The sequence below is a fragment of the Pseudorasbora parva genome, chromosome 1 (assembly GCF_024679245.1).
Source record: "Pseudorasbora parva isolate DD20220531a chromosome 1, ASM2467924v1, whole genome shotgun sequence".
Classification (NCBI taxonomy): Eukaryota; Metazoa; Chordata; class Actinopteri; order Cypriniformes; family Gobionidae; genus Pseudorasbora; species Pseudorasbora parva.
This window is the reverse complement of record NC_090172.1, coordinates 12,126,942-12,137,845: the sequence shown is the minus strand read 5'-3', so window position 1 is coordinate 12,137,845 and position 10,904 is coordinate 12,126,942. Positions and strand designations below refer to the sequence as shown.

The window sequence follows — 10,904 nt, the reverse complement described above, 5'->3', positions numbered from 1 at the left end:
TAGATTATGTCTCTAACAGTGGACATGCATCTAAACTCAGCAAAAAAAGAAACGTCCCTTTTTCAGGACTGTGTATTTCAACAATAATGTGGTAAAAATCCAAATAACTTTACAGATTTTCATTGTAAAGGGTTTAAACAATGTTTTCCATGCATGTTCAATTAACCATAATCAATTAATTAACATGCACCTGTGGAATGGTCGTTAAGACCTTAACAGCTTACAGAGAGTAGGCATTTAGGGTCACAGTTCTAAAAACGCAGGACACTAAAGACACTTGTCTACTGACTGTGAAAAACACCCAAAGAAAGATGCCCAGGGTCCCTGCTCATCTGCGTGAACGTGCATTAGGCATGCTGCAGGGAGGCATGAGGACTGCTGATGTGGCTAGGGCAATAAATTGCCATGTCCGCACTGTGAGACGCCTAAGACAGCGCTACAGGGAGACCGGAAGGACAGCTGATCATCCTCGCAGTGGAAGACCACGTGTAACAACACCTGCACAGGATCGGTACATCCGAATATCACACCTGCGTGACAGGTACAGGATGGCCACAACAACTGCCCGAGTCACACCAGGAACACACAATCCCTCCATCAGTGCTCAGACTGTCCGTAATAGGCTGAGAGAGGCTGGACTGAGGGCTTGTAGGCCTGTTGTAAGGCAGGTCCTTACCAGACATCACCAGCAACAACGCCGCCTATGGGCACAAACCCACCTTCGCTGGACCAGACAGGAGTGGCAAAAAGTGGTCTTCACTGATGAGTCACGGTTTTGTCTCACCAGGGGTGATGGACGGATTCGTGTTTATCGTCGAAGGAATGAGCGTTACACCGAGGCCTGTACTCTGGAGCGGGATCGATTTGGAGGTGGGGGGTCCGTCATGGTCTGGGGCGGTATATCACATCACCATCGGACTGAGCTTGTTATCATTGCAGGCAATCTCAATGCCTTGCGGTACAGGGAAGACATCCTCCTCCCTCATGTGGTACCCTTTATGCATGCTCATCCGGACATGATCCTCCAGCAGGACAATGCCACCAGCCATACTGCTCATTCTGTGCATGAGTTTCTGCATGACAGCAATGTCAGTGTTCTGCCATGGCCAGCGAAGAGCCCGGATCTCAATCCCATTGAGCATGTTTGGGACCTGTTGGATCGCAGGGTGAGGGCTAGGGCCATTCCCCCCAGAAATGTCCAGGAACTTGCAAGTGCCTTGGTGGAAGAGTGGGGTAACATCTCACAACAAGAACTGACAAATCTGGTCCAGTCCATGAGGAGGAGATGCACTGCAGTACTTCAAGCAGCTGGTGGCCACACCAGATACTGACTGGTACTTTTGATTTTGAGCCTCCCTTCATTCAGGGGCACATTATTCTATTTCTGTTAGTCACATGTCTGTAAAACATTTTTAGTTTATGTCTTATGGTGTTGACTCTTTTAGTGTTCATACAAATATTTACACACATTAAGTTTACTGAAAGTAAAAACAGTTGAAAGTCAGAGGACGTTTCTTTTTTTGCTGAGTTTATATATATATATATATATATATATATATATATATATATATATATATAGTCACACATTTTTTCTAAATTAAAAAAATTCCATCTTATTCCAATCCTGAGTTCAGTTCACATCATAATTTTAATTTCCACCAAACTAGATTTTTTTTTTTTATTCTAGACTTTTATTCTAGACACTGTAATCATGACAAAATTGTATAATGACAACAACAACAACAACAAAAAATGAAACGCTTCATGAAAGATCAAACCGTTCTCCAATTCTTTAAAACATTTGATGGCGAGCAAAACAAAGAGCACCTGAGGCTATATCTTGGCAACGTTTTAAGCTATTTAAAAAAGAAATAGCTCAAGTCATTCTTCATTCTTACAAATGAACTCATTTATTTTATGTGCCACAGTCTATTGTACAAATTTTTACTAATATGTACAATATTGCATAAAAAATATGAAAACAATACATTAAATGGATATGATAAATGATAAACCCTGCCTGTTTTTCTGTATCAAGCTTGTGTGCACTTCTTACCATTTTTAATAAACTTGGCAATAAAAAAGCCAATAGTATCAGTGTTGGCATTTTGTAGGAGGCTGTCATGGGATTGTGTGAAACGAGCTCCTCTCCATGCTAATTCTGGCCGAAATCTCTGTAGTAGCTGTCGCTGGTCACATGACAGACCAGCTCCTTGCATCCCCTCTGATCCTAAATGAGGTGCCTGGAAGAGGTGACAAACACAAGGTTTCACTCACTCGAAAAACTGCCTGTGTTCAACCATATCATCTAGCCATCTTCATCTAATCTGATTACATTTAGAAAAAATGTGTCTAAAATAGAGGAGTGAATTGTAAATGTAAACAGGAAAGTGTTGCTGTTATTTTGTCACCTATTGAGCAGTAGGCTAGATGGAGCCGTTTACCTCCAGTCTTTGTGCTAAGCTAGGCTAGCGGTGGGTGGGTCTGACAGAGTTATGGGATGCAGGGAGATGAAAATTATATGTATGGACTTATCTAACTCTGGGGGATATGGTGAATAAGCTAAAGTCCCAAAAAGTCGCCATGTTCCTTTAAGCTAGTCTAAAATGCATGTTTGAGCTGTTTTAACTGAAAGCAACTTGCACTGACATATCTTAACAGTGCCATTGTTTTGACTCAAGATGCACACTAGTAATGTTTTTTTCTAAGGCATGCTTAAAAAATGTTACTTAAATGTCCAAATAAACTAAAGTCTAATCCTGGCTTTATCTAAGCCCTGTCTGTGAAACCAGGCCAAAAACACTTAAAGGTGCACTATGCACCTTTCCGTCCACTGGAGGGCGCCTATTCAAAATAAATGCATAGTTTGATGACGCAAAGTTTGAGCGCAGCATCTTGGGACGTGGTCTTCACCTCACAGCTGGTGGAAAATAGGACTCGTGCAGAAATCATGAAATACATGTGGTTATTAGCGTTACTGTAGTGTAAAGCAGAGCAGGACCGAGTGTTGTGGAGCTGAGCACGGCCGCTGGATCGATTGTTAAACAAGCACACAGCTCGCGAGCACCGGGACTTTTATTATGACGGGATGCAACAGTCGCCGGGTGCCTGCACTGATCCGCTCTTCCGGTTATGATTATGAGGTAATGCAGCTCTGTTTATTATATTAGATACATTTAAGTGTGTTGAAAAGGATGTTATGACTTTACTCTGTGCGTTCACTTGTTCACACTGCTAAGAGTAAAGCGCTCCTGCCAAATAAAACCCGAAACCGAGGGTAGCGCAGATATGACGGAATTGACAGGCGACTCCCTCAAATGCAATGCTGAAACGTCCCTGACCTTAGTTAAAATAGCAATTTTCTCACAATTTACAAATAGTTGGAAACATTTGGGATATTGTAGGTACTCAACTGAACAAAATATATAACACCGGCCTAGTGGTTTTTGGATATTTTACTGCAAAAATAATACATAGTGCACCTTTAATATAAAGTGTGACCCACTATAGTAAGGTATATTGCTAAATGAATGACGAACCATAGCAAATATTTTGTCCTTTTTTGAGCAAAAAATAAACTGATGTAGACTATGACTGTCTCAAGATTTAGAAATCCAGTATTGTTAGCCACTTATGGTTAAGGTGCCTTTCAGGTTTAATATATTTTGCCTCATTTTAAAGCTGCTGTCCGTAACTTTTTTTGTGTTCAAAATTTACAAAAATTATATAATGAGAATGTACAACATGAATCCATTTTCCAAACCGTGTTTTTGTCTTACCCTGAATCATTATTGTACACTTATAATAAGTATTAATATTGGGACTATTTCAGGCCAGACTGGTAGGTACCGCTGCGGAGGAGCACAGTCCCTGCGTGATCCGCCATAGACATAAACAGAGAGAAGTAGCTCTGTCTACAATGTTCTTCCATGGACTTCCAATGGACTGCAGCTTTAAGATCTGGTAATGACACTTTATTGTTTCCTTTCCATTTTTGAGTGTATCGTATTTGTTCTGTCTTAGCTAGACTCAAAAGTATTTTCTACTCAATTTGTTTTGATAGTTCTGGGTTATAAAAAAATTCTAGTTTTATCCATGTCTTTCATCCTTACCTGAGGTTCTAGTGTTAAACAGGGGAATGTCTTGAGAGCCCAGGCAACCTGCTCTTCATTCTCCGCAAGCGTCACAGTACAGGTGCTATACACCAAAACACCGCCCCGCTTTAACAATCGTACAGCCTGCAACACAAAAGTGTATCAACAACATACAATATATAGTCTATTAGCTAGTGTTGTAGTCAAGACCACCTAAATCGAGAACAAGACAAGACCAGCACTCCTTAAATTCATCTAAAAGATCCATGTCTACTATCTGAGAAATGTCTTTTATTAAATAAATCAATACAATTAGAATAGTAATACACTATAGCGCTGTTACTAATCAAACCACTGACAATAAAATTAATGGCACAGAAGTTGCATCTGAAGGGTACATTATTTAATATCACAAATGGGTATATGGGTATGAATGGTGAAGCATTATTTAATATCACCTAAGGCTATGAATGATAAAGCATTATTGAATGTGATGTTTTAATAGTTAACACAATCATCATGTGTTATTACTTACAATTGTTAATGTAACTATGTATAACTATTATATGATATTGGGGTGCTAATGATAAATTCAGTAATTGAGCATGATTACTAATCAATGATTCCTTGCAGTGATTGGTCATGTTATCTTTTTTAATTTGATTAGTTATATGATTTATATATGCCTGATGAAGGTCATGAGACCGACCAAACATTGCCAATAAAAAGTTGATATCGTTCGCAAGTGTTAATAGTATGCCGGTTTTAATTTAAATAAAGCTAAAATAAAATATAAATATTTTTTAAATGTTTTATTGTTATTTAACAAGACCGTACATAGTTATACATCCAATGAAAAAATAAGAAATCACAAATTGTTTCATTATAAACCCCTTTTAGAACCCTCCCACCCCAAATTATACATGCAATATGAAAGCAACATCAACAACAACAAAATAAGTAACAAATAAAATAAAATAAAATAATAATAAAACAAATAGCTAGACATAAATAACTATGTGAAAATAAACATTCCTCTCTCTAGTATCTGTCTTTCCTCTTTACAATAAAAGTCAGTTATTGTGTATTAGCACTAGTATCCGGAGAAAAGAGTGAACCTTTTATGTGGTCTAACACAGGTTCCCAAGTTTAATGAAAAGTTTTGAGAGATCCTGAAAGCAAAAATCTTTTGCTTTCAAGCTTTATACAGCTAAAGATTTCTTGAATCCGCCTATCATGCGATGGAGGGGAGACATTTTTCCATTTAAGAAGAATGGTTTTTCTGGCTAAAACAGTAGTGAAGCCGATAACCTGGCGAGATGAGAGATGCCAGAAAGAGCAGTCAAGGGGTTTGGATCCAAATCTATGTTAAGAGCATTATTAAGCGTATCAAAGACATTGGACCAGAAGTCTGTCATCCGAGGGAAGCTCCAGAACATGTGAATGTGGTTGGCAGGAGACTGCTTGCTACGATGGCAAGCATCACTTCTGTCTGGAATATTTTTTGCCAAATTGGCATTAGCACGGTGAAGCATTTTGCACTGCAATAGGCCATGTCTGGCACATATAGAAGAGGAATGAACTAACTTTAAAATGTTGAACCAGTGATCATCTGTGATAGAGATGCCTAGGTCATTCTCCCATGACTCTCTCAGAGAAACAGTAGGGTCTACATTAAGTGAACTTAACTGAAATTAGATGCGTCTGGCCTGCTCCTAGAGTGAGAAAATTATCAAGAGGGCACTCAGGAGGACGATTGGGATAGTGTGGAAACAACTTCTGAACAAAGTGTCTAATCTGAAAGAACCGAAAACAAATGACTATTGGGCAGACTGTATTTAGCAGACAAAAATAAAAAGGCCAAACCGCGCAAAGTCATTGAGCTCCACAAGTCCATTTACTGACCAAATTCGGAAAGCAGGATCAGAGCAAGATGGGGAGAAGAGGTAATTATTTAAGATAGGTGTGTGAATAGATGCTCTGTGTAAACCAAAATGTTTCCTAAACTGGACCCAAATTTTGATCGTGCTTGAGACAACTGGATTAGCTGAAATTCTACTAATAGCTAAGGGGAATTGGAAGCAAATAACAGAATATAAAGTGCCTTTTGTTGAGGCAATCTCTGAATGGACCCATGGGGAGTATTTATCAGCGTGGGCAGAATTGTTCCAATAAAGGATCTTATAAATATTACAGGCCCAGTAATATTGGAAGTTGGTAAGTGCAAGTCCTCTTTTAGACTTAGGCAGTTGAAGACATGATTTCTGGAGTCGCGCTGGCTTGTTTATCCAAATAAATGAACGCAGAATACCATCAAACGTATTAAAAAATACTTATTTATGAAAAAGATAAAAGAATTTGGGCAAAATAACCATTCTGAATAGATGAATGCGCCTCACAAGGGAGAGGGGAAGTCAAGTCCATCTAGACATATCTAACTTGGTTTTATCGACCAGCGGTTGAAAATATCTGACAAATAAATTGTTAAATGAATTTGTGAAAAACACCCTGAAGCTATCTTAAAAGGAAAAAGAGAATACTGTATCTTACTGGCCTCAGATTTGACAAACAATAGTTCACTATTTTGCTAATTTATTTTGTAGCCAGAGAGGCGTCCGAATTTATCCAGGATATCTAAAATTACCGGCAAGGAGGAGACAGGGTTAGAAATATACAACAAAAGATCAAAGAAGCCAAATAGCAAAAGGCTCAATAGCTAAATTAAAAAGTAAAGGGGAAAGGGGGCATCCTTGACGCGTCCCAGGCTGGAGAGACAAAAGAGGTGAATGCAAGCCATTAGTATGTACAGAAGCAACTGGTGACGAGTAAAGAAGCTGAATCAAAGAGATAAATTTGGAGTCAAACCCAAACTTTTCTAAAATAAAATAAAAAAATAAACCCATTCAACCCTATCAAATGCCTTCTCGGCATCTAAAGACAGAATTATTTCTGGTGAGCCATATGAGGGGGAGAAAAGAATGTTCATAAGCCTCCGAGTGTTAAAGAATGAATGTCTCCCTGGTGTAAAACCGGTCTGATATGAGCAAAAATATAAATATTAAATATTAGATATCAGCAAAACGCTGACAAACTAAAATTACATTTAGAAATGTTGCCTTGGCAACTAATTGTAATAAAAGAAGTTGAAGAACTAAAATAAATCAAATTAATCAATGTGCATTTAAAGGTGTCATGAACTGGCTTTTTTTTTAATATATACTGCTGTCTGAGATCAACTAAGGGTGTTTGTGTGGTTTTTACATTCAAAAACATCACCACCAATAAGTAATAGGCTATTTTCTACACTGGTTTTGAGGCTCTCTCCTGAACGCTGGGTTTTGATGGGCACTGGAGACTTGGAAGTAAACGCCCACGGCTAGGATTGGATAAGATTTGCATATTTAATGAGCTTAAGCTCTGCTGTCAGTTCACGAGGAGAGGAGAGATAGAGGGAGAAGCGGCAACCAGAATGACTCGTCTTTATCAAACAAACACAATTAATTATTTCTCATCAACCCGATTGGACTATTATTTTTATAGCCCGCAAGATCGGACAATATAAGCACGAACTTCGCGCACATACTACACGTGCGAGCACCTCCCTTCAGATGTCAGAGAGAGAGAGAGAGAGAGAGAGAGAGAGAGAGAGAGAGAGAGAGAGAGAGAGAGAGAGAGAGAGAGAGAGAGAGAGAGAGAGAGAGAGAGAGAGAGAGAGACTTTTGAACAACTTTAATTACAAAAACATTTTTTTTTTTAAAAACAATGTTCAATCAATTAATTAGCCATCACAGAACATGAAATAAAATTACAAAACACCCAAAACGTTATCATACATAGGTTTGTAAATTACCATCACAGTCAACATCGCAAATACAGTTATTTATAGCCCACTTAAACTTGAACTCTTCAATATTCTCATTCAGTCGATAATATTCAAATTCTATTCTTAACCGTGACTTCATCAAACCTTCATAAATCAGTACCACATCAGTTTGCCCCACACCACCTATTTTACTTTTACGGGACAGCCAAACGGCTAACTTTGCTTGTCCAAAGATAAAATTGAGTAGGTGATAAGTCTCTCTCTTGCTGCGTTTATATTTAGGTCCATAGATATACAATTCAGGTGTGAGAACTTCCCCTAAAGTCTGACACCATCCACCAAGAATTTCAAAAAGAGGCAATAATCTACTACAACTAGCAAATAAATGAAAAACTGTTTCCTGTTGATCACAGAAAGGACAACCTATCCCTGCTAGTGGATCAAAATGTGCTCTGTATCTGTTTGTAGCTATGATTCCATGCACAACTCGCCATTGCAGATCTCCAGACCTTTTCTCAATGGGGGGCTTGTACAAGGACCTCCAGCTACCTTTCGGGGAATAGTCAGGTCCAAAAAACTCCAGCCATTTAGACTCCTTTACGGTTTCAAGAACATGAAGATGGATAACTTTTACACACAAAATATAAGTTGCTTTTTTCCCAATGTCTCTGAAATGCCCCAGTTGAGGTGTCTTGAAAGAAAGGATACCACCTTCAGTTTCTTGCCATAAGCCAGTTGCAGCTGCAATGTCCAGTTCAGGGAAAGAAGAAACAACGTTTCCTTTTTGGTGTAAAAATAAAGAGTCTCTATAGTCCGAGGGTATACACTCACATATGTGGTTCAACAGCCTCTGCATAACTCGGACTGATCTTAGACCCAGCTTGGTAGCCAGAGTCTCTGCTGAAATCCATCCATCTTCAGTCAATAGATGTCCGATTTTTACAATACTTGCAGACAACAAAGCATTCCTCACAGTAGTTGATTTCAACACATCCAAATCAATTTTTGGATTAAAGATCAAGGGTTCTTCCAGTAGCCACTGACTCTCTTCACCATTAAGGTCTCTGCCAATTTTTAAAAGAGTCCACGCTCTCAGTATTGACTTGTAGAATGGTGACAGACCAGTTAGATCCAGCTTATTAATGTCCATTAAGAACAGCTGACGATCAAATCCCATTTTCCCTGTTCTTCTCAGGAGGCCACAGGCTACCCCGAACCAGCTCACATCTTCACCATACAGGAATCTTTGAGCAGTCCGAAGTCTGAAAGCTTTAATTCTGGATCTGATGTCAATGAGTCCTTGACCTCCCTCCATCCTGGGCAGATAAAGTACTGGTGCTTTTAGCCAATGATGCCCAGTCCAAAAAAAATCAACTAGTTGCTTTTGAATGTCCATTATCAGTTCTTCAGGAGGTTCTAAAATCATCATCTTGTGCCACAAAGTAGCAGCAATAAGATTGTTACAGACCAAAACCCTTCCCCTATAGGATAGCTGGAGGAGCAACCACTTCCATCGAGACAACTGAACACATGTTTTCTCCACTAGTCCCTCCCAGTTCTGTTTCCTATATTCTTCAGATCCTAAAAACAGCCCTAAATATTTAAAACCTTCTCTTCCCCATTTCAACCCACCAGGAAGAAGAGGACCATTATTGTCATGTCCACACCATAAAGCCACACTTTTGCCCCAATTAACTTTTGCAGATGCCGCCTTTTCGTAAGTTTCTAAACATTCTTTTACAACATTAACATCTTGATTGCCTCTTATTAAAACCGTGAGGTCATCTGCATATGCAGACAATTTAATTGACTGGGAAAAATCTATTTCTCTGATTTGCAGTCCCATTAATTCTCTTCTTAATTTACAGAGCAAAGGCTCAAGAGCAATGCTATAAAGCTGCCCTGAAATGGGGCAACCTTGCCTGATACCCCTCTGAACCTTTATGGGGACACTGAGAGCACCACCTATTTTGATTAAGCAAGTTGCCTCATTATAAAGCATCTTTATACATGAAATTAAATTGTTACCAAAGCCAAAGGCCTTAAGAGTCTCAAATAGGAACCTATGGTCGACTCTATCAAAGGCCTTCTCTTGGTCCATTGACAAAAACCCCACATCAACATTATTATAAACAGCATAATCATAAAGATCCCGCATCAGATGTAAATTATCTGCAATAGATCTGCCCTTTACACAATAAGATTGATCTGTTTGAATAATTTCATGCACTACATCATTCAACCTTTTAGCAAGACACTTAGAAAGAATTTTATATTCTGAACATAAGAGTGCTATGGGTCTCCAATTTTTCAGTAATGTCAGATCCCCCTTTTTTGGGAGCAATGTTAAAGTGGCACGCTGACAACTTCTTGTTAGGCATCCTTCACTTATGCATTTTTGAGCAACTTCAAAAAAATCATTGCCAATAATAGTCCAAAATCGTTTATAAAATTCGGCAGGAAGTCCATCAATTCCTGGTGCTCGACCTGATGAGAGTTCCATTACAGCTGAGGTCAGTTCATTAAAGGTAAGTTGCGCTTCCATAAATTGTTTTTTTTCCAAGGATAACACAGGAAGATCTCGTAAAAGTTCATATCTGCATTGCTCATTTAAAGAATCAGCAGAATATAACTCAGTGTAAAAATCCACTGCAATTTTTCGCATCCTTTCTGGATCTGAAACAAGGTGTCCATTTTCGTCTTTTAAAAACAACATCTTTTGTCCATGTTTAGTTTTACGTTCTAAATTAAAAAAGAAGGACGTAGGAGCATCAATGTCTCTCTTTGTTAGATAGCGATTCTTTATAAGCTCTCCTTTAACTTTTTCATTAAGGATCGAGTTCAAAACGTTTTTCTTTTCAGTCCACATATCCTTCAAGTTAGAAGTAGCGTTTACAATCAAATTCCCTTCAATAATCTTAAGTTCTTGCTCCAAATTCTCCACTGCTTTTTTTAAACACAAGTTGGAATGGGAAGAATATTGTTGG

General features: G+C 38.7%; 2 protein-coding genes across 5 annotated transcripts in view; one reads left to right on the top strand and one right to left on the bottom strand.

The window, feature by feature from the left end:
• Positions 1 to 309: 309 nt before the first annotated feature.
• LOC137083187 (uncharacterized) lies at positions 310 to 1,523 on the top strand. Its single transcript, XM_067448949.1, has 2 exons — positions 310 to 766; positions 840 to 1,523. Exons 1-2 carry the CDS (start codon positions 312 to 314, stop codon positions 1,018 to 1,020), a joined length of 636 nt encoding a protein of 211 aa, XP_067305050.1. The 5' UTR covers positions 310 to 311; the 3' UTR covers positions 1,021 to 1,523.
• A 275-nt stretch (positions 1,524 to 1,798) lies between these two features.
• Positions 1,799 to 10,904, bottom strand: part of nsun6 (NOP2/Sun RNA methyltransferase 6) — a 30,555-nt gene continuing 21,449 nt past the window's right edge. For 2 of the 4 annotated variants that reach the window (XM_067424100.1, XM_067424013.1), the window contains exons 11-12: positions 4,113 to 4,238; positions 1,801 to 2,243 (exon numbers count right to left, since the gene is read on the bottom strand). In XM_067424100.1, the coding sequence (XP_067280201.1) occupies positions 2,034 to 2,243; positions 4,113 to 4,238 (336 nt within the window). In that variant the 3' untranslated portion in view covers positions 1,801 to 2,033. Of the gene's footprint in view, positions 2,244 to 4,112; positions 4,239 to 10,904 lie in introns of all 4 variants that reach the window. The other 2 variants (XM_067424240.1, XM_067424178.1) reach the window with 2 other exon arrangements.